Consider the following 27,062-nt stretch of genomic DNA (forward strand, 5'->3'; position numbering starts at 1 on the left):
TTAAATATGCTCGGAATAATCACATATCCATCACCTGACAAAAATTAAAAATAAATAAATAAAATATAACAATAAATAAAAATAATAAATAAACTAAAAAGAAAAACAAACAAACTCAAAGGGCAGAGATTTTATGGAACACTAGATCTTTTTTCTGTTGTCAGTTTTCTATACTTCTGTGTAAGCCCTCAATCAAGTGTTAAACTCCAAAATTTTACAACCTGGTTCATACAATATTATTCTAAGACACAATTTGTCATGTACTGCCAATGTTAGGGCCAACTGGCTAGACTCTCATCAATTTGCTAACTAAAGTAATTAAATTCACATATTAAGGCAAAAACGTACAAATCAACATTTAAGGAAACAATCAGAACCATATGTTTTCAAGATTTGGCATATCAGTATAAAGTTAACTATGTTGATGTATCATCATAAAACAGGACATTGTGTCAAGAGAATATATACGCTTAAATATGAAATACAATCTGTGATTCCATTGGTTTTAATAGGCTTTTCTCAAGACTACAAATCTTGAAAGTTCCAGGTACTAATACCAGTACCAAACAGTACCTCACAAAGGCTGAACTGCACTCTCATATAGAATAATACATTCATTATGATATAAAGGCCAGCTGGTTTCAAGAGAATAGTGGACAGCGGAAAAAGCCTTTTAGCGGCCGAAATCAAGGGAGCTGACCTCTTCCTATGTAAAATTCAGAATAGAGAAGGAAGGATGTTGCTAGGCCAACGAACACAATTTTGTGCTTTCCATCAAAATTGTGATAACTCTTTCCTAGGACCAGTTCTGTGCTTAGCCTTAAAATAAGAGCTTGCAGCTTCCTGGCAAATTACATATAGTATAGCTTCTTACTCATTTCCAAAAGCTCTTTGTAAGTGATCAGTTCAGGTCTCTGGTAAGAATTATCCATCTGCTGTTTGGAAAATAGGAAGAGGCTACAAGCTGAAATACCTGACTTCACCTATTGTTTGTTTAGCCCCTTGGCACGTAGGGGGAGATCTAAGAAATGTGGACTTTGATGAAAGGATAACTTAACCCCTGCCTTAATTGATAATGAAAATCGGGAGACTGGGAAGACCTTTTCAGACTAACACATGTTATTAAAAAGCACAAATTTCATGACCTTATGCCTTTTAATATAATGTGTTAGCTTGAAAAGGTGCTACTGGACTTCTAATTTTTTACCTACCAAAAACTGGTTCCACCACAAAACCGCGGTAGACTAAAGCGCGTGTGACTAAAGCGCGGTGACAAAACCGCACCATCAAAACCGTGCGACAACAGCGCGCCGACAACAGCGCGCTGACAGAAGCGCGCTGTAACATAACCCTAAAAATAACCCTAAACCTAACCCTAACGCTAAACCTAACCCTAAACCTAACCCAAAACCTAACCCTAAACCTTACCTTAAGTTAAATCGCACTTCTGTCGGCGCGCTGTTGTGGGCGCGCTGTTGTGGGCGCGCTGTTGTGGGCGCGCTTTTGACATCGCGGTTTTAGCGCCGCGGTGTTGTCGGCGTGCTTTAGTCTACCGCGGTTATGTCGTGCCATGCCAAAAACTAACATGCCTTTCCTCCTATAATGGTTGATACTGAATGGCTCCTGAAATATTCACAATGTGACACAGTACCTTAAGCATGTAATGCTTTGTTCCAAAGCTGTATTTGTAAACAGGGAATCGCAGAATTTTCATGTGCCAAGAGCCTGGCAATGGCCATGGTCAAAAAATCAAAATAGTAAAAAAAAAAAGGTGAAAATATGATATCATATGAAATATTGTAAGATATCACGTGAAAATACTAAAATCTTATAATATTTGGCAAGTTTTTCAGTGTTCGAAGCTTTCCATTTTTGAAGTTGGTTTTTCTTTCAGCTTAGGGTGTTGTGGATGACATCTTTCACATCCACAACTGACTGATGCCGATCAGTGATGGGATTCAAAAATTGTTTACTACAGGTTTTGTGAGCGTGGCTTAGTGGGCATGGCATGGCTTGGTGGGTGTGGCTTGGGGGCGTGGCAAGGGAAGCATACTGTAAAATCTCCATTCCCTCTCCACTCCAGGGGAATGTTACTGCAAGATCCCCATTTTCTCCCGATCAGCTGGGACTCAGGAGGCAGAGAATAGATGGGGGAGGGACCAGTCAGAGCTGGCATTTACCGGTTCTCCGAACTACTCAAAATATCCGCTATCGGTTCTCCAGAACTGGTCAGAACCTGCTGAATACCACCTCTGCTACAGATTCCTCTTGTAAATGCCCTGGCAAAACTAAGTTCAATGTCCAGCTTCAGCATTCCCTTAATCTAGTGTTTGTCAACCTTGGCAACTTTAAGGTGTGTAGATTTTAACTGCCAAAATACCCCAGCCAGCATGGTTTGCTGGGAAATTCTGGCAGTTAAAGACCATACATCTTAATGATGCCAAGGTTGAGAAACACTGCCCTAATCAATTTGAAATCCTATTCAAGTATTTAGAATCTATCAGCTTAAGTACTCAATAATTCTTCTGAAATTTAGGAAGGCACAAAGATCCATTGTGATACTAGCTTATCAAATTGCTGTCATGCTGACTTTTCTATTAATGAGGTTATAATGGCAATTTGGAGGGTACAATGCCAGTTGTGTCCACTGAATTTCACACATAATTTTTTTTTTAAAAAAGAACAACAAAAACAAAACTAATATTTATGAATCTTTCCCCTAGGAAGCAAATGTTTCTGTATATTTTACTATTAGGTTACTCTTGGTTGACATTGAATAAAATCTAACTAAAGAGTGATCCCAAAATATGCCCATCAAATTCATCATGCATTGCAACATGAAACCTGACTTGAATAATTGACTGCATAAGAATGAGCAAAATTATCTAAGGAAAATATGCTGGTTTGTGGATGCTCATCCACTTTGTCTGTTACCTTGGTTTGTAGTTTGGATATTAATGGAAAAAAGAATGTGAAAAAAGGGTGTCTTCTAAAGACAGCATCATGTTATGTTTCTTCTTTTACAGAAATTTATGTTACACGGTCATGGGCTAAACTTAATGTAACATGATACATTAAAAACTGCACATCAGGATTACAAAATGTGTCAGAGCGATGAGTTGTTATATCAGATCTCTCTTCATCTGTGAGAAGCCCTTTAGTAAATCATTCACAAAAGAATGCATTCACTCTTTAATGCATGTACATAAATTCCATTCTCCTTTGCTTCCCCTCACCCTGTTCTGAGTCTCTATCAACTGGAAATGAGTTAGGAAATAATGTTGATATTTTCACCCCACACATAGAAATAGCCCCAGTCTTTCTGTGCAGGCACAAATGAATATAGATGTACTGCCTAACTCACTAAATGGCAAATAGTCATATTTAAACAAGTTTAGATATTCTCCCTAATACATGAAAGCTATTTCCCTGTGTCCGATTAGTTCTTGACTTACATTTTTCTACTCCTACAATACATGTAACAGACATTGGAAGGGGAATTGGTGTTGATATTGTAGAAAATGTTTGTTCCATTAGCTCTTACTAAATAATTGGCCAGTTATTTACACGTTCATCCAGCAAAGTTGGTATTCATAAACAGCTTCTGTGTCTAACTCACGGTGTCTGATTGTCATCACGTGTCATGTTGTGACTTTCTCCTTCGCTAAAACGGGTGGGTGTGGCTACCACATGATGTATCCTGCCTGGGGTGTGCACGTTTGACACCCCTGATCTAAAGAATACCTGATCTCCCTAGAAAATTAATTCATTGGTACACTAGACCTGTGAAATATTATGGCTAAGCCATAGAGTAGTAATTTTGGAATAGGCTTGTTAAATTGTATGAATCTATCCACTGTGCCTTGCAAACAAGATTTATACTTTATGAAGTTATATGAAATCATTCATCGTAAATTGTTGGAAAATTGGTTGGCAAAACAAATTTTTCAGCCATCTTAGAGAAATGAGGGTGTAATTAGGGAGGATATAATTACAAAGATTTTATGTAAATAAAGGAAAATTCTGTCCCTACAAGTCATCTTGCTGACATCGTCACAATGAATATTTAATCTATTTTAAGAGGAATGCTAACAACGCTAGTTTCTAAAGATTCCCATGAGGACAGAGCACATCCAGAACCAGAGAAAATCCTTTCTACCTCTAAGATGGAAAGGAAGTTTGGAGGCGAATGGTTGGCTAAATCTTCAAGCAAAAGTAATTCATTTCCCACTCCCACTGAAGTCAGAGGGGAGAGAGGTTTTTCTGTGTTTTCTCTGAGTGCGGCAAGAAGCTTCGGAAAAGGGAAGGAATTTTTTGTGGGACAAAATCTTCCAGGAGACAGGAACACACCAATTTTAAAGTGTATGGAATAAGTAGATGAAATAAAGGAAGGATTCATTTTTATTTTGTATATGCTCAAATCAAGTCTTATTTGGTTTTCTTGAAGCGAGTCTTTGTCTTGTTCTATACCCTTACCTCTAAATTGTATGCCAGTTTTCTGTTACTGTGTATATGAAAGGGTTAAAAGTGTACCGTAATGAGATGGAATTCAGCTGGTTCGCACTGGTTCAGGCGAACCAGATGTTAATTTTGCATCCAGTTCACTGAACTAGTTGTTGAAAGGACTGGCTGGCCCTGCCCACCCCTTCCCTCCCCTGGGTCTCCACTCAACCCGTTCATCATGCCAGGTAAATGCAGAGCCCGCATGGAGGCTATGGGAGGGTGAAAAATGGGCCTCCCAGACATCCAGAAATGGGCCTGTTTCCGGCCTCCAGAAGTCATTTTTGCCCTCCTGAGGCTCAGGGAAAGCCTCTGGAGCCTAGGGAGGGCAAAAAATGGGTCTAACGGAAATACTAGGACTGTTTCCTGGTAGGGAAGGACTGTTTCCAGCCTCTGGAGCCCAGGGAAGGCTGTTTTCACCTTCCCGGAAACTTGGGAAAGCTTTGGAAAGTAGGGTGAAAAACGGGCCTTCCAGAAATCCAGGGGGGCCTCCGGAGCCCAGGAGGCCATTTTTGCCCTCCTGGAGGCTTAGGGAAAGCCTCTGGAGCCTGGGGAGGGCAAAACCGCCCCCCTGCTGTGGTGCAGAAGGCTGAGTAGGCCACGCCCACCATGGCCATGCCCACCCAGCAACCAGGCAGAGAACCGGTTGGTAACATTTCTGAATCCCACCCCTGACCGTAATAACAAAAGGACTCTTCCTTTGGAACCACTGGTCCTAATTACCACAGTGTTATTTTTAGTGGTTCTGGGAAATCTTCTGCCCAAAGATTAGATTGGTAAAAAGTTAGACAGAGCTGGATAATGCCAATCAAGGGTTTCCAAACTGTTTCAAGCTGTGGAACCTATTAAAGGTAAAGGTTTCCTCTGTCCAATCATTTCCAACTCTAGGGGGTGACACTCATCTCCGTTATCTTAACCCAGAAATAAATTTTAAAACATTCCAAATGCGTTGGTAAAAAAGACTTCTGAGTATCGCTTTGACAAGAGTCATGATTATAGTATTGAGAAAGCAACAAGGAATATGAGACCTTAATACATGTTCATTTTTCATCTGATGCTAGTTTTGTATGTAGCAAAAGTGGCTGGAGACTGTTATTTACTTTTTGTGGTTAAAGCAAGGCCTACCTGACTCTACAACAACCTATCACAAATAATGCATCTGAGGTGCTTTAGAGGGCAGGAACTTTTACACTGCCTCATAACTTGTTCTTTTTAATAGAAGAGGCCACAATTGTGTTCATAGACAAGCTATAAATTTCCCAGACTATAAGTAGTATTTTCAGTAATATAGTTGACTGGAATGAATACATAGGCAATGCTTCATTCTGCGGTACTGCCATCTTAGTCCAACCAAAATAAATTGTTATTAGAACTGTTCTTTCCAGCTCAACTAAAACCTGCTTCAGAAAAAAAATGTTGTGGTGACTTTTTTAATCTTTCCAGCTACCAGAACAAACTATATTTTAATGCAGGAACGATGTTCTTCAGAAACCTGATGGGATTCTATAACATCCCACCGTCCATTGGTGCCACCGCGGTTGATCCGGCCTGGGGAATGGGCCGCTGCCAGGCACGCCCACACAAGATAACTCCCCGGGAAGGGCTCCGTCTATGTGCCCAGACTGTGTGTGTGTGAAAGGGGGGGAGGGAGGGAGGGAGGGAGGGAGGGAGGAAGGGGAAAAAAGAGAGAGAGAGAAAGAGAGAGGAAAGAAGGGAGAGAGAAAAAGAAAAAGAGAGAGACACAAAGAAAGAGTAATAGAGAAAGAGAAAAGAAGGATGGGAGAGAGAAAAGAGAGAGAGAGAGAGAGAGACAAAGAAAGAAAAAGAAGAGAAAGAAAGAACTATGACCACAATTGAGCCCAAAATCTTGCTAAGCAAGAGCGTTGTTAAGTGAGTTTCATCACATTTTACAAGTTGGCCATGCCTACCTGGTCACATGACCACCAAACCACGCCCACAAAATAGGCCACACCCACAGAACCGGTAGTAAAAAATTTGAAACCCACCCGTCAGCCACCAAAGGGCGATGTGTGCGACTAATGTTTGGAGTAACTGGCTTTAAGCCCTGTAGGAAGTTAAAACCCACCCCTCGGCTAGAGAACTGAAATATCCTAGGAAATATTAAGAAGACAGAATATTATATTTCTCTATTTTTAAAGACAGAATAGCTTTCTGTAGCTTCCTGTCCACCCACTGTCAATGAGCCATTAAAGCCTGAGCTAGTCTGCTTTACATAATAAATGTAGGATTAGCCTTCTACAGAAACTCACCACATGGCATCTGGAAACTCAAACTTGGACTCAAAAGACAGCCTGGAGAGTTGCCCCTGCATGGCCCCATGGGAGTCTGACAACCAATCAGAATACATTTTTTACACAGGAACAGGAAACACAGAGGTGGGGCCAAACAGAGAATAACAACCTAGCAAGCCCTTCTTTCTCTTTTCTTCTTCACCCAACATCTGGAAGCATGTGATCCACCTTTTCTGTTCAGGACCTCGAACCATGTGGTCCTGTCCACCATTAAACCATTTTTCCAAGCAGCCTCCATGTTTCCAGTGTCTTTTTCCCCACTTGGAGCTGAACCCAGAAGGATATTTCTTTCAACAGCGCTTTCCCTTGAGGTTTATAAAGCTGATTCCCAGTTTGGGGTTTCTGGTTCCCCTTTGGGCTGTGTTAGCTTTGTACTCTTAAAAGGGTTTGCCTTTTACAGTTAGTTGTCAATGAAACAGCTAAATAGTGACTTTCTGCTGGTGAGAATTTGTAGCCTTGCTTTTTTAGCCTTCTAAAACAAAGGTCCTACTGGCTTTTCTTATGCAAATTGACCTAGCCAGGCTGAAGGAGCTGCTTGTATCATGCAAATTCTGCTTTTATGGAAATCTTTCCATGAGGCAATTTCAATTAAGTTCCGATGGAGTTTATTTTAAGTTTGCAAAGAAAAGGAATCAAACCTTTAGTTTTGTTACACTCAAACAGTTCTCTTATTTTGCGAGATCAGGATGCAAATTTGCTTTACTAACTCTGCAGGATCTGCTTTTCCAGTACATCAGAGGAGAAAAAAGAGTTTAGCCCTGTAAGCATTCTTCCACAAATGAAAACAGGCTTTTCAGAGCAGATTGATGCGGCTACGTTGTAGAGGCTTTTTTTTCCTCATGCAACTCTTAACCCCCCCCCCCCCCTTTAGCACATTTTCTTAATCACAGCAAAGTCCTTCATCTCAGGAGAGATAATCGGCCTTTCTCACTGAAACGGGATGTTCCTCTTTGGTCCAAGAAGGGGTGGGAGAAATTCCAGCAGCTGTTCTCAGTTAAAATGCAAACGGAGTTTGGGATTCAATTACACCATCTTTTTACTGTTCTGCCTGGGGAGTTTTTGGCTCCCTCCAGGTATCTACTTAACTCCACGCTTAGAAATCTTATTCAGATCAAGTTCATTATCAAGCATTCTTAATAGCAAAACTTACATAGTTCAGTGTAAGATAAGTGTAAGATACTTCTGACTTTCCATAATCACGTGGTGTAAAAAAGATGATTTTGTTCCAAGGTTGCTTCCCCTGTTCAAAATGACCGGCTTCGTCTACACGCAGGCAGACAGCCCCAGTGGCCAATCAGAAACAGAGATGTGATCACATGACATGGAACTACATTTCCCATGAGGTAGTCTCTGCCTACATTTCCCAGGAAGTAGTTTGTTAAAGGAGACAGCTCTTAATTCCTACACTAGCTATATACTGCTTGGGCAGCGCAGTTTCATTTCGTCGCGGCTGGACATTTTTGCTTACTCCCACTGTCTCGCCATGGCCGACCCTCGCATCAGACAGATCAAAATAAAAACAGGCGTAGTAAAACGGTGAGTATCTGACGAGTAGGGCCTCGTAGGGGGAAGCGTGGCATGGAGGGGCGAAGTTGTTTTTTCCAGGGGGCGAGTGAAATCGCAGGGCCGGGATTTAACTGCCTTATACCTCCATCATTGGCTGGAGTAGGAAGCATCAACTCGGTACATACCCATAAATGTGTGTATATTAAGTCGGTTTTTTAACACTTTCCCTGCGTACTCGAACACGGTCCCTGCGAGAAAGGTTAAATTAAAGAGATGTTGATTGGTGGGTGGCCGAGTGTGAAATTGAACCGGTCTCTCCCATTTCTAGGTTTGTTCGCTAAGCAAATTTGATTTTTTCCCCTCTTCCACCTTTTGGCCTAAAGCCAGGGCCTGTTTTAATGGGTAAACAGGCAGGTTCTATTTAGCAGCAAGAGAATATGTAGTTATATGAAATGGTATAGGGGTTTTCCTGCCTAAACAGGGAGTTGGACTAGAAGACCTCTAAGGTCTCTTTCAACTCTGTTATTCTATTCCTATTCTATTCCTATTACATTCTATTCTATCCTATCTCTACCCGTCTGTTCATATATTGTTTTGTAGACACAGCTTTGGTGATTATCGACAGCTTAAATACATATTTTTCCCCTAACAAGTGAGAAGGTAAATGGAGCCTTTTATGACTCAGCCGTCTGGATAGACTGATCTACCATTTACATCCACTGATTGTGCTGTCTTTATATGGACAAAATGTTATTCCAGTATGACTGGTCCAGAATGCCTTTTCTACTTAATACCTGTATTAACTGTATATTCCAGATTCTTTGCCATGATTACTAATGATGATTGGAGTACATACTCAAAAGTTGCTGGATGCACAAATGTCAGTTGTAATCTATCCACACTTTTTCTTGTGATTTTTTATTTGCATAGTTACAGTTAACTGGTATTCCATGGTCATTTAGATGTGTATAATGCAATAGTCAAAATATATTTCCAACTGTAAATGAACTGGCTTCAAGTTATGTTCAAGACATATGTAATGCAATAAAAGTTGTATTGCATACAATAGCACATCTACATATGAAATGTACTGTGTAGATATATTGTGCATGTACACATGTGATAACATTCACTGTTTTGTCAATTTCACACAGTAGCAAAGATAATTTCTCTAACTTGTAGAATGGGAAATCATTTTAAGAAAGCAAGAGTTAGCTTTGCTGCAAACATGTGACATATAAATATGAGAAGGTAATCCTTATGTATTTACTTCATACCCGTTTTTGTGAAGAGTAAGAGGTGCTGATTGAACATTTGCTAATCTATATCCAGTTCTCTTTTCTTCCAATTTAGACTGATTTATGTTCAGAATCTTCTGTCTTAAGGCTAGTTGCAGGTCAGTTGTGTAATTGTGTGTTCTGGGTGGGGTGGGGAGGATAGAAATCTGGTTACATTTAAGTAACACAATATTGTCATGGATTCATCAGTTTTTATAATGGTAGTCTTAGTCTTAGTATTATAGCAGGTTATGAAAATACTTAATGATCAGTTAATGAATCAAATTCAGAATTTGGTTTGCAGCAAAATGTTGTGGTTTTTGTAGGTTTAACATGTCATGGAGAAGAAAATATTTTTGTCCAGTTTCCATAATGTACTCTCCTGGAAGACATATAGTATCAACTTTCTTATTTCAGTACCAACAAAAATGTTTTTAATCCCTAATACCTGAAGAAAATACAGGGTCTCCTCTTAACATTCCTTCATATAACTAGAAACGTTTCAAAATAAAAGTATAAGCATGAGGTGCAAAGGACTGCATATATTGCTGCTAAAAAGCTAGATGTCTTGGCAATTTTTAAGCCAAGCCACTGCTTGGATTAGGCTGCTTATTAGGTAGGTGGATGTACGTACAAATACAGGTTATCTTTCCTTTTTGTTCCCTTTTTCTTTTTTTTACTCCAGGAAGTGTTGTTCCCTTATTTTCCTTTTCCAGGACAGCATTTATTCCTCTTATCACAGCTTCATCCTGGGGGTTCTTTCCTTATTGGCTCTTCATGTTGGGGGGAAGGGAAATGTGCATGTGTAGTTGTGTATGTTTGTGTGTGAGAGAGAGAGAATGAGTGCCATATGCAGATGAGAATCAATTAGTTTTACAAATGACATATCTTATTTTACAGGCAATTAATTTTAATCAACACCTATTAACTCTTTTTCGTCTGACCCTCCCCCTTTTTTTGGAGCATGGTTTCTGACTGATGTATATATGCAGGCAAAAATGACACATTTGGGGGAATAGTCTAGGACATCCTTCAGCTGGCATTGGCAATGTAGTTTGACAGGGTAGGCAGTGAATATAACTTTTGAGTTTACAATATTTTTTCTTTCTGTTCCCATGGAAGTCGATATTTTAAATTCAGAACATCTTCCTCAGATAAAAAACACTATTTCATTTGCTAGATACTACCAAAATAGATAGTAAATAACTTGTCATTTTTCTTCTTAATGTAAAACTCAATGTTCTACAGGTAGTTCTCACCTACTGACCTCTTGCTCAGTGAATGTTCAAAATTATGAATGTGTTGAAAAAGGAGATCTATGATGGTCTTCAAAGTTGGAATGGTCCCATGGCCATGATTCAAGCTGTTGGTAACTGGTGCACATTTGTGGCAGGTACACCATTCCATAGTCACATGTTCCCCATTTGTGACTTTCATAGCTGGCTTTTGAAAGTCGATGGTGAAGCCCTCAGGAAGTCATAAGTTGTAGTCATGTAACATCAGATTCACTGACAGAGTGATTCACTTAAATAAAATTGATTTAAGTCTATACAGTCATATGAATTTTCCCCTTTCAACTTTGTTGCTTAGCAGTAAAGTTGTTGTGGTTGCTAAGTAAGGACTTCCTGTATTTTAAATTGTTTGCTTATTTATGATTTGTATGTTTCAGAGTCCATACTTAGCTTGTATGTACATACCTGAGCTGCCTTCTAGACCTCAAGAGTTTTCATAGGTTTTTTGTGTGTGCACACAGAACAAAACATTTGCCTCGACTGCTGGATATAGTTCTTCATACACTTAAATATAATGGCAATCTGGAAAGGCCTTCCCAACATAAAAATTTCTCTGCTTCAAGGATGTTTTGCACAGTCCTGGTATGCATACACACATAAAACACAAACGTTTTATTATAAATTTCTCTGAATGTGTTTTGTTTAAATAAAATTCACTTATAAAACAAAATGAAAATTTCTTAATCTTCTCAGTTTACCACTATTCCAATAAGAAACTCCTTGCCCAAAAGACGGCCAACCTCATATCTGATAGCATCTTAAAGTTGCATTGCTTGAATTGTTTTATTTCTGTTTTTTCAATCTGTGGATCTTAACAGAATTTAGGAAAATTGTGCGTGGTCCTTTTTTGACTGTAGGTAATGGCCGTGACCAGTTGAGACTGGTCTTTCACTAAATGAATTTTTGTTTTCTTGATTGTATTCCCTAGATCACAGGTGTCAAACTCACTGCATCATGTTGATGTAACTTGACTTATTGCAACATTTTTTGCCTTCACGGAGCTGGGATGGGCGTAGCCTGCACATGATACATCCAGCCCGCAGGCTACCAGTTTGACACTCTGCCCTAGAAGTTATAACGGGGGAATAAAATTTCTATTCCACCATAACTAGTTCTATATATACCATTGTGATAATTGTGTAGGAAGCAGTTAAACAAATCTTTGCTGGGCCAGAAGACTAGGTAAATTGGTGTGGCTTAAGTGCCTGATGGATCTGGATGATTCTTAAAGGCACTTAGGCAATTTTCCCAATTTATTGGTTATAATTGGCAATTCCTTGGCTAATACACATCAAAATATTTGGATGTTTTTGTTTACATGTCCACATCATCTTGTTCTTTTATAAGGGTTCTGACAGTGAAGCAAATAGGATATTGGCAGTAGAGGAACTTTCAAGATAATCAGATCTAGCATAGAATAAAGCCCATTTGACATCCCATTCTGATGCAGAAGTGGCCAGGACAATAGCATTTTTCTGGAAGTCTAAAAAGGGTGCATGTAATAGTAGAAATGTGCTGTGTTTTCATAAGGCTTGAAGCATTTTTTTCCAAATCACTTTCGAAATATGGATAGCTAATAAGACCTGTGCTGAAGAAACCTTTCTTTGGAGCTGGAGAATAGTGCATCTCTAAGCCAATTTTAAGTATTTGATTTCTGAAAAAAAGATAATAGCTTTGCAGAACCAGGCACATCTAAATGATGCTGATTATCTGCTCATATTTCAGTGAACTTTCCACTGGCATGTAATGGCAACTGATTGGATTGGTTGGGTGAATGCTCTGTGGAATGTCACTGTGAGTGTTCTTTTGAACTTGTTGGTGGGTTTCAGTATCTTTCAGTGTGATGTCCTTCCAAATGACCACTGCTGCTTCCTACTTTGTATACCACCAACTCCCAATGACTTTGTTAAGTTAAGCTTAGAAGGCGATGAAGATCAATTGACACATAGGCTGTTCATCTAGTGTCCCCAATTTTCTTCAGCATCTATCTGAATATGCTGAGAGTAGTCATATTGAGGACACTTTGCTTTCTTACTTCTGCAAAGTAAGGGGCAGTAAAGCAGGAAATCTGTTAAATACTTCCTAAGTTTGATAATTGCCTGGAAAGGTTAAATCCAACAATCTAAAGATGTTATTTGTCAGTATTTATATTCTGATTGTGGTATTCTCTCCCATTAAAAAGTAGTTTCATAAGCTGGGAGTGTTTTTTAACCCTTAATTGTTCCTGAATTGTCTCCTTATAATGCTCCTTTAGAAGTGGTTGCATTTGGTACAAAATATAGCAGCTAAACTATGATTTTTGTGAGGTATGTGAATCATGATGATTGTATTGAAATACCTGCACTACTGGCCTATTGCTTATACGGTGCAATTTAACTTTAATATTGACTTTTAATCAATCAGTTTACAGTCCAACTTGCTGTTAAATCTGCTGGAAAGGTTATTTTGAAAGGAACATGCTATCAAAGGTCCATCTTTCTGGCTCATAGCAGATGACTTTATGTGTTGGAATGTACTCTGTACCCCACTTTCTCAGCATTTAGAAATCTAAAGGTGTACCTTTTTGTCACATTTTGTCATGTTGTTAATTAGCCAATATTTGTTTTAATTTTATCTTTAATTTTTTTATATTTTCTTTTTGTCTGTTAAATTTTGTTAATCACCAGAGGAGAAAGGTAAGGCATAAAATAAATTCCTTGTAGTCATCTACTGGATCAGATTTATCCCATGAATGATGATGAGTTGTCCAGAATATGACTGAGTATATTACCCTCATATTTCTTATATTAAGGAACTGATCACAACCACACATACATTTTCACTGGAAATACAGGAATTTTGGATCATATACAATAATCTAACACTGAGCACAGTATATAGAATCTCTACAAAAGTATTATTGTCTACAGTTTATGTTACCCATAAACACCTCATCCACACTTCTACTTAAATTTTCCTAATAGAATTTGAGCAGGGTTAGGGAGAGACAAGTCTTCAAGGCTTGATGGTAGTATGGATGAATGAGAATATTATTTCTACATATCATTTGCATCAGTATACCTTAAACATAAATATATTTCTTTAAAATATCAGTTTGGTCTTTAGTTGTCTTTGCAACTATAAGTAATACTAGTAGAGAAATACCACTGTGCCTTTTGTCTTACCAGGCATCATTTTGATTGGATCCAATAATTCTACAGGTTCTAATCTTCGTGGATATATTTTTCACAGGTAGATAAATGAAATGGCTGGTTTTTGCTATATATTGAAAATCAAAATTATTTGGTTTTGGAAATCTGGAAGTAACTCAGTGCCTTGCAGAATTCAATTTTGGGAAAGTATGGGGGGTATTTTTGGGTGAGAAACCTATTTCATCTGTGTTAACCATCACTCCACTAATAGAAATGAATTGACCATTTTATTACTCTTCTTGGACCCTTGTATTTTTATTGTGCAGTAATTAATTATCTTAGAGCCCTGGTGGCACAGTGGTAAAGTGCAGTATTGCAGGCAAACTGCTCAGATCCTGGAGTTTGATCCTCAAGGTTGATTTCCATTCTCCTGAGGTCAGTAAAATGAGGACTCAGATTATTGGGGGCAATATGCAAATAATGTTTCTACATTGTAAACTGCCCAGAAAGTGCTATAAAGAGCTACAGGGCAGTAAATAAACTTAAGTATTATTGCTATTCCTATTATATGCTTAATAGCTGGATTTTGTGAAATGATGTGGAATCTACGTATATCACTGAAGAGTAGCTGCAATTAGCATAATATTTTTGCTTTAACTTATAGATGTTGATTTTTTTTATATGTTGCCTTCATTTTCCTGTTAAACTGCTCTCTTTTTTTAGCTATTTCAATATCACAGAGGCTTTAAAAGCTGCTAAATGAACGTAGTATATTAGGGACATGTGAAAGTAGTACTGACATTTGCCCATAGTTTCTCTCTGATTAAATGAAACTGACACCAGTAGATTAGAATGAGACTAAGACAATTCACATTGCAATTGTGTTAGTTTAACTTTAACAATCTTTTAACACTCTTCTTTAAATGTAGCTGACATACCATAATTACAAATCTACAAGCCTTGATTATAGAATTTTGCATCATGAACCTATGGGAGAAGTGTATTGATTTTGGGGGGTAAGTCAGACTTTTTAAAAACCACCTTTCCAAAAATGGAATCTTCAAGTTTGTTCTTATGCCGACAGCTTTAGTATGTTCTTGCTGTGCTATATAAAGCAGTCACAACGCCAAGTGTTAAGTAACCTATTAGCAAGGTTTTTTTAAGAAACCAAAAACATTTTTGTCTCTGAAAAACTAGGAAAAACTTCTATCTCTAATATAATTACATCATAGGTAAAGGTAAACATTCTCCTCGCACATATGTGCTTGTCGTTCCCGACTCTAGGGGCTGGTGCTCCTCTCCGTTTCAAAGCTGAAGAGCCAGCGCTGTCTCAAGATGTCTCAGTCGTCATGTGGGTGGCATGACTACCCACATGACAAAGGCACACGGAACGCTGTTACCTTCCCACCAAAGGTGGTTCCTATTTTTTTCTACTTGCATTTTTACATGCTTTTGAATTGCTAGGTTGGTAGAAGCTGGGACAAGTAACGGGAGCTCACTTCGTTACGCGGCACTAGGGATTCGAACCGCCGAACTGCTGACCTTTCTGATCAACAAGCTCAGCATCTTAGTGAGTGAGCCACTGCGTCCCTACGTTACATCATAGTGCACCCTTTATTTAATAGATGGATAAACTGAAGGGTGAGAGCCCAACCACAGCAAGTAGGAAAAACTGGTGGGTATGGCAGGGAATATTGTCTCTCTCTCTCCACAGTATCTCTCTTCTTCCTCTTCATGAGCAGCACTTAGTGTGATATAGTTGCCCCCTCCACTGATCTTCTTAGAGCCTTTGTTCCCTTCCCCCTCTGTCTTCTTTCAGTCATAGTGTTGTTCAAGCAAGGCATAAATCCCTGTTCAGCAGATTTTGTCCATTAAACATGGTCTACTAATTGAGGTGAATCAGTGATTTAATCTAACTAAAATGTAACACTATTACTAGTTAAAAGAACTGCATTTGTATCTCTCAGTGTTAAAATAGACAGGATTATGCCGTCGTATTTTGGATTATTTATATACCTGTTGTGACTCAGCAAATGTCTTTTGTGAGTCTTTTCAGGATGTAAGGTCAACGATGCAGCTGGGGCTCGTTAGTGGGGTTCTGGTGATAAAAGAACGGATAGTGCCACGCCCTGGTTGCAGGAGTCAACGTTAGTTCCTTGGTTCGTTCAACATGGTTTGATCATCGGTCGTGGTTTATGTAAGATACACTTGGATAAGTGCTTTGTTTTTCTGTAACCCTGATTCGTAGAGACTTTGGAAGAAGTGCTTTGCTTTCGTTTTCTTCAACTTGTGTTGCCGTAAGAAATATTTGTTTTTCATTCCATTATCTTCAGGCAGAGACTGTAATTATGTTATTTTTGGGCTCACAGGCAGTCTGAGCCGAGAACTGATAAAGAGAGTTCCTTTTAAGTTTGTTTGCCTGTCGTTTGTTTAACGAGCGGAGAAGGGGGGACAGAACAATACCAGATGGAGTTTTTGGGTCCTGAAGTTGACATATCTGAAGGGCACCAGATCATAGTCATAAAATTCCACTCTTGTGGATGGTGATAGATTCAGTTGGCATATTAAAAACAGCAGTAATTAAAATACGAGTATTTCAGAATCAGGATTTTAGATGTATAATAAGAAACTGAATAAATAATTAAAACATGTTATAAACTAAATGAACAGAGCCACAGTTTGCTGACCCCTGACCTAAGTGAAACATTTAGTGGATTTTTGGAACCCGAAGTCTCACTGCTGAAAATGAGTTCCCAGGAACTCAATGGCATTTATTTCTGAGAGCATTGCTTATGATTATGGTATGATTGCTATACAGTTTAATATATGGTAACTATTTATTATATACTCTAAAGTCTATTGACAAATTTATAGGATAATTTGCTGCTGCAGAATGATGGCCTAGGCCCATTGTAGTCAAATGCCAGAAGAAAATCTAAATTGCAAATTAACAATTTGATACTTGTAGCTATGTGACTTATTTTTTTTAAAAAATGAGAAAAAAAGCTTTATAGCTTTCCTCATAAGCTAGGGAAATTTAAAATATGATTTAATAAAAGCAAACACAAATTTGCTAGGATTAGGAATTTTTAGTTTCTTAGCTGTCCAGTTTAGTTATGTGATCTATCCAGGAAGTCCTGTGTGCACAAGGACTTCCCTGTTGCCAGCTGTGAGAATGCAAAGCTCCATCTGCCACAGTTGGCAATAGGATCCTGTTGTGCAGATGAAGTTCTGGATCATAGCCTTTGACTTTGAAAGGGTTGACTGGTTTACAACTCTTGATGCTTAGTTATTAAAAAGCCTTAATCAAAATATTGAAATATTTTCACACAGCCAGATTTTTGTATTGGTTTATAGCTATCTTAACTTTGTAAAATAGTTAACTGAAAATTCCAAATGTCCTTTTTTTGTAAACATAATTAGAATTGTCTAGTGAACATTTAATATCACTTTTGTATATTTATAGTTAAAAAATTAGCTGAAGTAGAAGATAAATTATTGACTTAGCGTTTAATAATATTGTCATTTTGGGGAACACTGAGATGTAACCTCTGAACTTCTTACTCCAATATTAATTTCAGCCATAATTTAAGATGAAATTTGTAAAAAAATTTATTATTGTTCCAATGGTGCATTTTTGGAGGGCTTTGGGGAAAAAAAATAAACAATAGAGAGGTATTCAGAATGTTGATATTGGTGTTACTAGAATTCTTAAAATATATGCCCAGTGCTTATAAGCAAATAAACTCACAGAAGGAGAGAAGCTAGACAATTTCTTAGCTTTAAAAAATAGGAGAAATTTAATCAGTTGTTTCCACAGTGTAGTTTTTATTTAGTTATATTTATGCATTCATTCTCTTAGCAAGTCCCCATTTGCTCAAACTGAATAACTAGCCTGAAAAGCAAGTTCCATAACATTTTTACTGTGTTAAATCAATTTGGCTGGAGTAAGTAGATTTACAGTGATTTGGGCAACATTCCCATCAGTTTTCCTTGAGGCATTTTCTTGTAATAATATTACAACTGGGTAATGTTTTTTTGGGGGGGAAATAAGAGCAGTGTAAAGGAGCAGTTACATTTATTTTTGTAAGTTAACCCTAGAATTTTATTATAGTGATATAAATGTCTATACTAGATAACTTAACATGAGCTGTTGGTACTTAGATCACTTCTGTTTCAGTGTTTACTAGAACAAATGCTAGGTTTACAGGTTATATTCGGACTGTAGCAAACAGGACTTTGGTTAATGGACAAAATTTGCTGAATCTGAGTTTTGCCTGAATTATTATTCTGCTGGGATTTCCTGAATAATGCTTTATATAATGTAAAATGTATTGGGAAGATACTGAGTCAGAAGCAATAGACAATTAAATAAGACTTAGGAGTTTAGGGATTGTGAATCTAAAGATTGTAAGGTAAAGGTAAAGGGTCCCCTTGCACATATGTGCTAGTCATTCCCAACTCTAGGAGGTGGTGCTCATCTCTGTTTCAAAGCCAAAGAGCCAGCACTGCCCAAAGAAGTCTCTGTGGTCATGTGGTCCGCATGATTAAATGCCGAAGGCGCATAGCACACTGTTACCTTCCCACCAGAGGTGGTTCCTATTTTTTCTACTTGCATTTTTACAGGCTTTTGAACTGCTAGGTTGTCAGAAGCTGGAACAAGTAATGGGAGCTCACTCCGTTACGCGGTGCTAGGGATTCAAACCGCTGAACTGCCGACCTTTCTGATCGACAAACTCAGCCATTGAGCGTGTCCCTCTAAAACTAAACTAAAACTGAAGATTGTACTGGCACCATATTTATCAAAAATATATTTTCATTTCATTGTTTTTTTTTTTTCTGGAGTTCATGCTTCTATTTCCAGAAGTTCTTGCTCTGATACACTTCTATCATATTCCTGAGTCCTCCTCCATTTCACACCGGAAAAAACCACTCCCCGGTTTTGCAATTGTTTATTTTATTACTTGGATTCTCTTAATCCTCCTTCCACTCACAGCAATTATCTCTGTAATGTGTGACACGATTCCTTATTTCAATAGAAGAAAACAGTGGCTGCTCTTGTGTGTTTTAGATGTGGTTCAAGGGTCAGTGTGAGAGGAAACATTGCTGTAGAGGGGTGGATAGAAAGATGGATAAGTGTCCCTGTATTGAACAAGTGTATCTTTGGGCCTTAAAAACACCCTTTAACCATTTATTAGACAAGCAAGTCTGATCCCCTTACTTTTTATCAAACTGTGAACCATATTTATGTAAAGGTTTTCTTGTTATGTTCATTGGAGCTGTCTTAGGACCACATCATTATGCATAATTTTGTAGCCAAATACCCATTTTCCTCCTGTAGCTTTATGGCTTGTTTTGAAATCTATTGTGATTGCCCTACAGTAAAACAGCTACATTAATCTTATCCTCCAACACCAGATGAAAAATCTTATCCTTATTGGAAGCATTTCTATGACTAAAATGGCTAACACTTGACAACCATGTGAAGGGGCCTGAACATTTTTGCCTAAGAATTGTTCTGAGTTTCTCTTCTGAGATTGGTCCCACTTCATGTAATTTATATGCAGCATCTATGCTATTGTTAAATGGCAGTAAAATTGCAATCGCAGCAATTTCAACTTCGGAGAGGGATTACTTTACTGAAATGAAAAATTGGAAGAAAACTCATTTTTCTGGCCATACCGTTGAATCATTGCCAATATTTTTAAATTGCATGTCAGTGGATTTTTGAATACAACTATTTTTAGTAAATTTATTAACAAATATATTTGTAAGAGTGCTTGAGAGAACAGCACAAATTTGAAGTAAATTTTTTTCTAGTTCTTTTCAGTCTGCAAAATCAGATTTTAAAAGGGTAGATTGAAGCAGATCGCTAAATAGTTTTGTTTCTAAGGATTTTTTTATGAAAGGAAATGGTTATTTTTGTATATGGAAATATATTTAAGAGAAAAGCTATACATTAAGGAAAAGGGAAATAATCAGAACATTTAAAAGATAAACAGTAACTTGACACAAATAATAAACAGTTGGTACAAGGGAGAGAAAAGAAAAACCTAGACTAAATGAAAATTGCCATAAAACCTTTGTTTAGTCAATTTTATATAATGGACAATTTTTTGTTATATGGACACTAGTAATTGGGACATTAATTACTAGTGGCCAAATAACAAAAAATTAGGAGGGTATGCAGTGGCTCAGTGGCTAAGACACTGAGCTTGTTGATTAGAACAAGAAAAACTTTGAATAAATATGGATCACACTTTGCTAAAGAATAAGGGGACCAGACTTCCTTGTCTAATAAATGGTTAAAAAGTGTTTTTAAGGGCCAAAAATACACTTGTTCAATACAGGTACCCTTATCCAACTCTTTATCCACCTCTCTACAGCAATGTTTCCCCTCACACTGACCCTTGAACCACATCTAAAACACACAATAGTGGCCAGTGTTTTCTTCTATTGAAATAAGGAATCATGTCACACATTACAGAGAGTAATGTGTGAGTGAAGGAGGATTAAGAGAATCCAAGTAATAAAGCAAAAAATTGGAAATCCAGAGAGTGTTTTTTCCGCTCTGAAATGGAGGAGGACTGAGGAATATGATAGAAGTGTATCAGAGCAAGAACTTCTGGAAAGGGAAGCATGAACTCCAGGGAAAAAAATCAATTAAATGAAATATATATTTTTGATAAATATGATGCCAGTACAATCTTCAGTTATAGTTCAGTTTTAGTTTTAGAAGGACGTGTGGTGGCTCAGTGGCTAAGACGCTGAGCTTGTCATTCAGAAAGATCAGCAGTTTGGCGGTTCGAATCCCTAGCGCCGCGTAACAGAGTGAGCTCCTGTTACTTGTCCCAACTTCTATCAACCTAGCAGTTCAAAAGCATGTAAAAATGCACGTATAAAAATAGGAACCACCTTTGGTGGGAAGTTAACAGCGTTCTGTGCCTTTGATGTTTAGTCATGCTGGCCACATGACCACCGAGATGTCTGGACAGTGTTGGTTCTTTGGCTTTGAAGCAGAGATGAGCACCACCCCCTAGAGTCGGGAATGACTAGTACATATGAGCGAGAGAAACCTTTACCTTTATGTAATTAGGTCATTAATCCTATGAAAATTTCACTACAAATGATGCCATTTCTAATATGTAATTCAAAACATGATAAATTGATGCAAATGTGACAGATCCAAATTTAATGGACAACATCTCTCTCCCAACAGTTTATTAAATTGAGGTTTTGGTGTCTACAACATTGCTACAAGATTTTGAATTTCAAATGATTTGTTAGGCAAGTTTGTAAGAAAATGGGGAGGGGGAAAATATGGCTCATGGTATACCCATGGTATGTAAGATGTCTTGAAAGGAAATAATTAAGCGGATCTATGATAACTCTTCATATATCTGAAAAGATGTTTATTTATATCCTGCCTTTATTTTTTTAAAAAATAAATAACTCAAGGTGGCAAACAATCTTTCCTCCTATTCTCCCCACAACAATATCCTGTGAGGTGACTTGGGGTGAGGGTGACTGGCCCAAAGTCACCAAGCTAGCTTTTATGCCTACGGTGTCACTCAGTCTCCCTTGGTGCCTTAACCACTGGACCAAGCTGATTCTCATATGTTTCACAGAAAGAAGATCAAAATTATATATTTTATTTCGGAATTCAAGTTACAATAGGTAACTTATGATTGTTTTTAAAAAAAACAACTTTGAAACAATGAGAGGAGTTTGACCAATTATCTAGCAGGATAATGGGCTGGTCTTAATTTAATATATTCAATCAGAGGCTAAATAGCCTTCTATTAGGGATGTCTTAATTTGAATTCCTTTATTGAGTAAGGAGTTGGGCTCAGGGGTCTAAATAGTCCTTCCAACTGTCTGATTCTGTAATCAAAACCTCTGTTATTTTACCTAGATTTTTCATAAGAATAAAACACCAACAAACTGACCATTAAATTGACAGTCTGCTATTGTGTTTGCAATGCTAAATAAATAGGAATGTGTTTGCACATTATAATCATCTATCAAGAATGCCCTGCTACTGTGGCAGATTGTTTTTTATTGTATCATCTAGTCATTTAATAATAATTGCAGAAATGACAGTTCCTTGCTCCTCTGTTGAATTTAGGGATTCTTTCAAGTAGGACGCATAAGATTTAAAACAAGAAGCAAATGCACACAGTCATCACAATTGTGTGAGTCTGTTGCTGTCAACTGGCTGAAATTGTATAAAGGGATGATGACTATTTGCACATTGCACTGTTTCATCTCTGTGCCTCTTAAGAAGACTATTGATAATCATTTTCAGCCTAGATTTAGTGTATTTTTATGAGCCTGACTTTTCACTGTAGGTTGATTTTTCAGGCATCGCATACCTCTGGGGCCAGGTCCATTGTAGGTAGATATGCTGGAAAACAACTGACTGCACTGTCTATGAACAGGCTTATTAAATGCATATAGGTTACCTATGTTTGTTTACAAATATTTATTGTTATTTCAGTTGTGGATTTTAAATGACTCATAACTGGTATAATATAACCAATAATAATGGAATCAGTAGACCAGCTACCAGTATGGGGAAAAATCCCCATGATTTATTACTTAAATATCCAGTGCTTTAGAGATTCATGTCCTGGGCACCTGCACCTTACCAGTTAAAAGAACAACCTCTTTACCCAGTCACACAGAGGTTCTTAATAAAAAAACAAACACACACACACCTAAGTTTTCATATTGGCTGTGATAAATTGACTTCTAAAGTTAATGCTAGCAGTTGCTGAAATTTATATAACTATTGAATTTTCCTCAGCCTAGTGAAAAAAAAGCAGGAAGAATTTTATTTTCTGTTGAAGTTGGTTGCCAAAAGTTCATCGTCCTTCATAAAAAAAAAAACCTTGCGGGATAGCACACCCATATCTTAGACATAGCAACAGTACTCTTTTCTTAAAGGCTGTGTTTAAAAACAGTGCTTTAACTGCCCTCCTGAATGTACCCAAGGTTGGAGACATCCTAATTTTGGGGGGGGGGGGGAGACAGAGTATTTCAGAAGATAAGGGTCCATTGCAAAGAAGGCTAATTTCTGCCCATCTCCCAAAGGGTTGTGACTTCCATGTCCTCTGCTGTTTTGTACCAGATGGGCAGCATATTTGAGTTAGGGGGTCTTGGAAGTATCCAGGATCCAAGTTATATTGTAAGGCTTTATAGTTATAACCAATAGCATGAATTAAACCCAGAAACAAAATAGTTAACAGTGCAGTTCCAGAAATAAAGTTGCAATGTGGCTATAATGATTCTAAACCATTACCCATTTGAAATGAAACAGTAGCATTTGCACTAGCTATTGTTTCTGAATCCGTTTCAAGGCCAGCCCACTTTATATATATAATGCATTGCAATAATCCAGCAATGGTGGGACAAAGACATGACTGTGGCCAGTCATCCTGATTCAAGAATGGCTAAAACTAGTATATCAAATAAAAATGGACTCTATAGCTACAACTCCCACTTATTGGTCAAGGTTGGTTGTTATCCATCACTAGTCCTAGTAGATTGCAGTGTTTAGAAGCTAAAGAAATAAATTCTACAGCAGTAAGTAAGGGGAATTAACCAGGTGATAAGGTCAAGCACCTCAGCAAGGGGTAATGACAAACAGCACAGTGGAGGATACAGCAGGAATAACCCCACCTTGTCCCTTAAGTCCAGTTTCATAAGGCCTCACATTGGCAAACCTGTGGAATAGTGTATTGGATGTCCTCCTGGATTTTGGATGCGATAATAGCCAAGATTCTAACGCTGCAGAGGGGAAGGCTCCCCCAGGGATGCATGCTGTCTAGATTGTTATTTCTAATGAGATATCAAAAAAGTCCTATCCTCCCCAGGTAGGTTCAATAGAACATGGCATATATGCCCTTTTCTTCAGGAATAAATCATGGGTCAGCATGGATTAGTATGCCATGTTTTCCCGAAAATAAGACACAGTCTTATTTTCTTTTGACCGCCCTGAAATAAACACTTGGCCTTGTTTTGGGGGAGGTATTATTTTTCAGGTGCAGGAGGCAGTAAGCATGATGACCTCATGGCAGCTGCATTGCAATATTTTTGGGGAGGGCTTATTTTCAGGGAAGGGTTTATTTTAGCGCATGTGCTCAAAAGCCTGATTGGGCTTATTATCCGGGAGGTCTTATTTTCAAGGAAACCAGGTAGACAAACCTGACAAAACTAACAGCCATATTTATTTCAAAATACTAGAAATTTTAAAATAAAGAGTTGGCAACCTTATTCAAACCATACAGGTATGAAATATAAAGTCCTCTGAACTCAGATTAAAATGTAAATGCTTGCAAAGTAACAAAACAGTTTTACCTGATGCATAATTTTTGGTGCGTAGGAAGATAGATGGTAGGCAAGGTTTCTGCCATTACTTTCTAGGAGCATTAGTGGAGATTCAGATTCAGTTGGCTTCTGCTATATCATTCAGACATTTGAAATTGCAGGTTGGAAAATTATTTGCAACCTGTAGATGTTTTCCTTCCTTAATCTTGCACAGTTTACCTTTCAGTTCAGTTTGTTCAAATATTTTGGACCTGTCTTTTTATCCACTTATCAAACATTTCCAGCGATCTTAAAAGAAAGAAAGAAATAAAGGTTAGGCATATAGCTGAAATGAAGATTCAGAATAGCAAAGGAAACAGTAATGCATTTCAAAATGAAGTGAGGACAGAAATAAGAAACTGAAAAGCAGTGGGAATAAGCACTGAATTATCTTTGGCATTGGAACCCAACAGAGAAGTCCCGTAAGAATTGTTCAAAGGTACAGTTTTGTGGGGAAAAATCTTTGTCCTTTTGAAGTTTCTGAATTTTTTTGCATAACTAACTACAAGTAACACCAAAGTATCTTACCAAAAAATCCACATGTAATGGGCTAATCTGAAAGTAATTGTCCTTTAGGTTCAGTAATTGGCTGCACTACCTTAAACTGTAATAACTCCAACCAGATGCTTCCTATAATTGGTGAGCAGTCTTTCATATTGCTGTATTAGAATATTGGCCCATTCCTCCATGGTGAACTGTGAGATTTTCTAGGTGCTGCTGCAGCATTTTTATGGTAATTAGTTGTCAACTGACTTTGCCCTTCTAAAACATTGCATTCATTAATTTTCTTTTATACTTGCTTGTATATGTTCGCTTATTGTCTTCCTGTACACTCATGCTTGAGTTTCAACTGACAGACAGATGACTTGATAATCTGTTTGATTCAAAGTAAGCAAAGCAGCCCCAAGCACTCTCACTTCTGTGCTTGATAGTTGGCATGATACTCTTATTGCAGAATATGATTTCTTTGGGATATAATGATACCCACGCAGCCCAAAATTTATGCTTCTCACTATTTGTAGAATATTCCAGTTGGAGGAACATCTAGGGCAATGATGGCGAACCTTTTCAGCACCAAGTGCCCAAACCAGAACATGCGTATACGCCAGAACTCCAGAAACTCGAAGACCACCCAGCCATCTGGTCTTCACACATGCCAGAGCCCCGGAAACCCGAAGACCAGTGCGCATATGCCAACTTGTCTTCAGTTTTCAGGGCCTCTGGCACACGCAAACATCAGCTGGCCCAGAAGAGCAGCTGGCGATGACATGTGTGCCCACAGAGAGGGCTCCGAGTGCTACCTCTGGCAAACATGCCATAGGTTTGCCATCATGGATCTAGGGGCTTTATTGGTGAATTGAGCCAAATAATAATATTCTTTTGTGAGAGCTTCATGGCTTCATACAGGAATCCCATTTTTACTTGGTGCTTTGCTGATTGCAAAGTCAAGAACACTGATGTTAGCCAAGACAAAAATAAACCTTCTAACCAGTGGTAGGTTGCAGACAGTATGCCCCGGTATGGGCGTACCGGAGCCTGCCTGGAGCACCGGATACCATTCTGGTACAGTGCTCTGGAGGGCCTACCCGCCCTCCCAAACTCCTTACTGATCTTTTAAGTCTTTGGCGCTTCCGCGCATGGCGCATACAGCGCCTACGCGATGCTCCCCTGAGCAGCTGGAGCGTCCCGGAGGCTCGCAGAGGTGCTAAGATGTAGAACTGTAGAAATTCCATATCCTGCTTATAAGTGAAAACTCGGTAACTTGTGTACCTCTGTTGTTTTGAAGGGGCAGACAATATTTTGATTGCCAATCACTGGAAGGTCAAGAAGTATAAAATATTTAGGGGCTATGTGAGGTAAGCTCCCCATTGGGAGAGCGAGTACGTTCAGAGAAGCGTTGTGAGAGTGTTGTTAGGGAACACACAAACCAGCATACAGAGACACTGCAGTTTAAGTAGGCTTTTACTTTCGTGGAAATAGAGGTATCAGAGTCCATCAAACCGTCCAAGTCATACACGGATAAGACAGACAGTCATCAATGTCTTTCAGTTAACGGATCAATGTCTTTCAGTCCAGTATCATATAATCAGTTCAGTACTCAGTTTGCTAGCAGTTGCAAAACTTACAATAGCTCACGGCACTTTCTAACAGCCAGCTTCCAAAACACTCAGATCAGATCAGCCCAGCACCTAACAGAGAGCTAACAGTCATTCTGGCTCCCTCTTATGGCCGATTGAGGAAAACAGCAACCAATCACATTTTACAGCATGATTTAAAGAAACAGGTATAGCATTGTTACATGATTTATATATTGCCAACCCAACCGTTAGATTATATTCCTAACATCGAACATATGCACAGGATTGGAAATGGAAATGATTCTTTGTCATTGTTTTTTAAATTGTATAATTAATTTAAGTTTTGAGGTTTAAATTTTCATCTGATTTCCAGCTCAAAATGTCAAGAAAGGGTGGTAACACACAGTTTTCTTTGAATAGCCAGAGAGAATGTTAAGAATTACAGTGGAATATCATGATGAGGTTAAAAGAGGAAGCACTTGTGAATTAGAACATATTAAAATATGTTCATTTTCTGGTTTGGCTATATTGTTGACAGAGATTTGATACACAATGTAACCTGTTCAATGGAGAGATCAGTAAGGCAGTAAAAAGG

At 38.2% G+C, this 27,062-nt stretch overlaps 1 protein-coding gene across 1 annotated transcript in view; it reads left to right on the top strand.

The window, feature by feature from the left end:
• The first annotated feature begins 8,189 nt into the window (after nt 1-8,189).
• TBCA (tubulin folding cofactor A) overlaps nt 8,190-27,062 on the top strand; it is a 29,896-nt gene continuing 11,023 nt past the window's right edge. Inside the window, exon 1 of the mRNA XM_014053668.2 lies at nt 8,190-8,348. Within this exon, the coding sequence (XP_013909143.2) occupies nt 8,296-8,348 (53 nt within the window). The 5' untranslated portion in view covers nt 8,190-8,295. The remainder of the gene's footprint in view (nt 8,349-27,062) is intronic.

The sequence above is a fragment of the Thamnophis sirtalis genome, unplaced genomic scaffold, assembly GCF_051295495.1.
Source record: "Thamnophis sirtalis isolate CommonGarterSnake01/CBP01778 unplaced genomic scaffold, rThaSir2_p1.2 scaffold_5, whole genome shotgun sequence".
NCBI lineage: Eukaryota > Metazoa > Chordata > Lepidosauria > Squamata > Natricidae > Thamnophis > Thamnophis sirtalis.